The sequence below is a fragment of the Penaeus monodon genome, chromosome 15 (assembly GCF_015228065.2).
Source record: "Penaeus monodon isolate SGIC_2016 chromosome 15, NSTDA_Pmon_1, whole genome shotgun sequence".
Classification (NCBI taxonomy): domain Eukaryota; kingdom Metazoa; phylum Arthropoda; class Malacostraca; order Decapoda; family Penaeidae; genus Penaeus; species Penaeus monodon.
The window spans coordinates 37,160,768-37,162,189 of NC_051400.1; the positions used below are offsets into that span (position 1 = coordinate 37,160,768).

Genomic DNA, 1,422 nt, shown 5'->3' on the forward strand with positions numbered 1-1,422 from the left:
GGGTTACTGAGAAAAGTCATTTTCGTGACAGTTTTCCATTTTCTTCACTACTTGATTTTAAGAGTATATTTTACAATGTTTATTTTCATTATCCCATTCCATCTTGTGTTTTGTCGATTCCCAGTGTTGTAAGAAGTGAATAAAAAATGATAGTGAAAGAAAAGCATTTGGGAATAACAGTCTCATGAGATACCACATGAAGATCAATAAACATCAATTTATTATGATGGAAATCATGTTTGATATGTCGTGTTGATGTATGCATATTTATTTTTTAAAATTATTTTTGACCATTATATTTATTATTTTTCTCTTTTGTTGCCATACTCTTTCAACATTCTGTACTTTATCAGTTTTGTGTAATGTTCTCTGTGTTATTTACTCTGAAACTGTAAAGTAATGTGACATACTGTATATTTGATAAAAAAAAATACATGAAAGTTGTTTTCTTCTTCCAAATGATCTTGAATATTTTTAGAAATAAATAGTCTCATGGACTGAACGTTTAAACTTGTATCCTTAAGCATGTTACACTGTGTTATTTAGATTAAATATGTTGGGAAATATAAAATGCAAACATCCTAATACCTTAAATTTTTTGAGGAGTAGACCTCTACTTAAAAAATATATGACTTACATGACAAATTTTCCTTTGGGAATTTGAGAAATTTCCAGTTCCTGGTATTGAGAAAATCCTTAGGTGAAAAATTGATAAATAAATAAAATTTGAGTCAGATATTTCTGTATGAATAGAAGTGCCAATTTCAATGCTACACAGGATTTTAAACAAATTTTCTGCCAAAGAAATGTGATAGCTATTCAATGAAAAAATTCCCAAACACTAAACAACAAATTACATTACCTAAACTTTACTGATCTCGACATGAAAGTAGTGTCAATATTCATTAGCCAACAATTAATCACTTATCTTCAATAAAAACATTCATATAAGTTATACTAGAAGTCCAGACAACATGCACTTCACATGCGAACTTCTATACTGCAGTAAATCTGAAACCAGTGTGTCAGAGACCCTGTACCAGAATTCAATGATTTTGATTAATACGCCCGTGGGCAAACGAACGCACAATCAATGTTTTCGAAAATAAAAGCAATAATAACAAAGTCAAAAGAGATGATACGTCAGAGTACTTACCGAACAAGGTCTTCGATCAGGATCAACATGGATCGGAGACAGAAGTCAGTCACGGCGGCACCTAACTTGGCGACAGTGGAGGACATGGTGGTGCAGAGGCTGTACCCCTTCATGGGCGTCTGTAATAGGGAGTCGCTCTTTGGGGTCATTTGTGAAATAGGAAAGTCAAATTTTTTGATTATTATTAAAGTAAAGATAAAGATAAGGCTGAAGAAAGTATGTTTACCTGAATATATTATAGTAATGAATTCACACACACACAAACA

The 1,422-nt window shown here is 31.8% G+C and overlaps 1 protein-coding gene across 1 annotated transcript in view; it reads right to left on the bottom strand.

The window, feature by feature from the left end:
• Nucleotides 1-1,275, bottom strand: part of LOC119582009 (bromodomain-containing protein 3-like) — a gene marked incomplete at its 5' end in the record, with an annotated part of 61,922 nt that extends 60,647 nt beyond the window's left edge. The window contains 1 exon segment of the mRNA XM_037930204.1: nucleotides 1,157-1,275. Coding sequence (XP_037786132.1) covers nucleotides 1,157-1,275 — 119 coding nt within the window.
• Nucleotides 1,276-1,422: the final 147 nt, after the last annotated feature.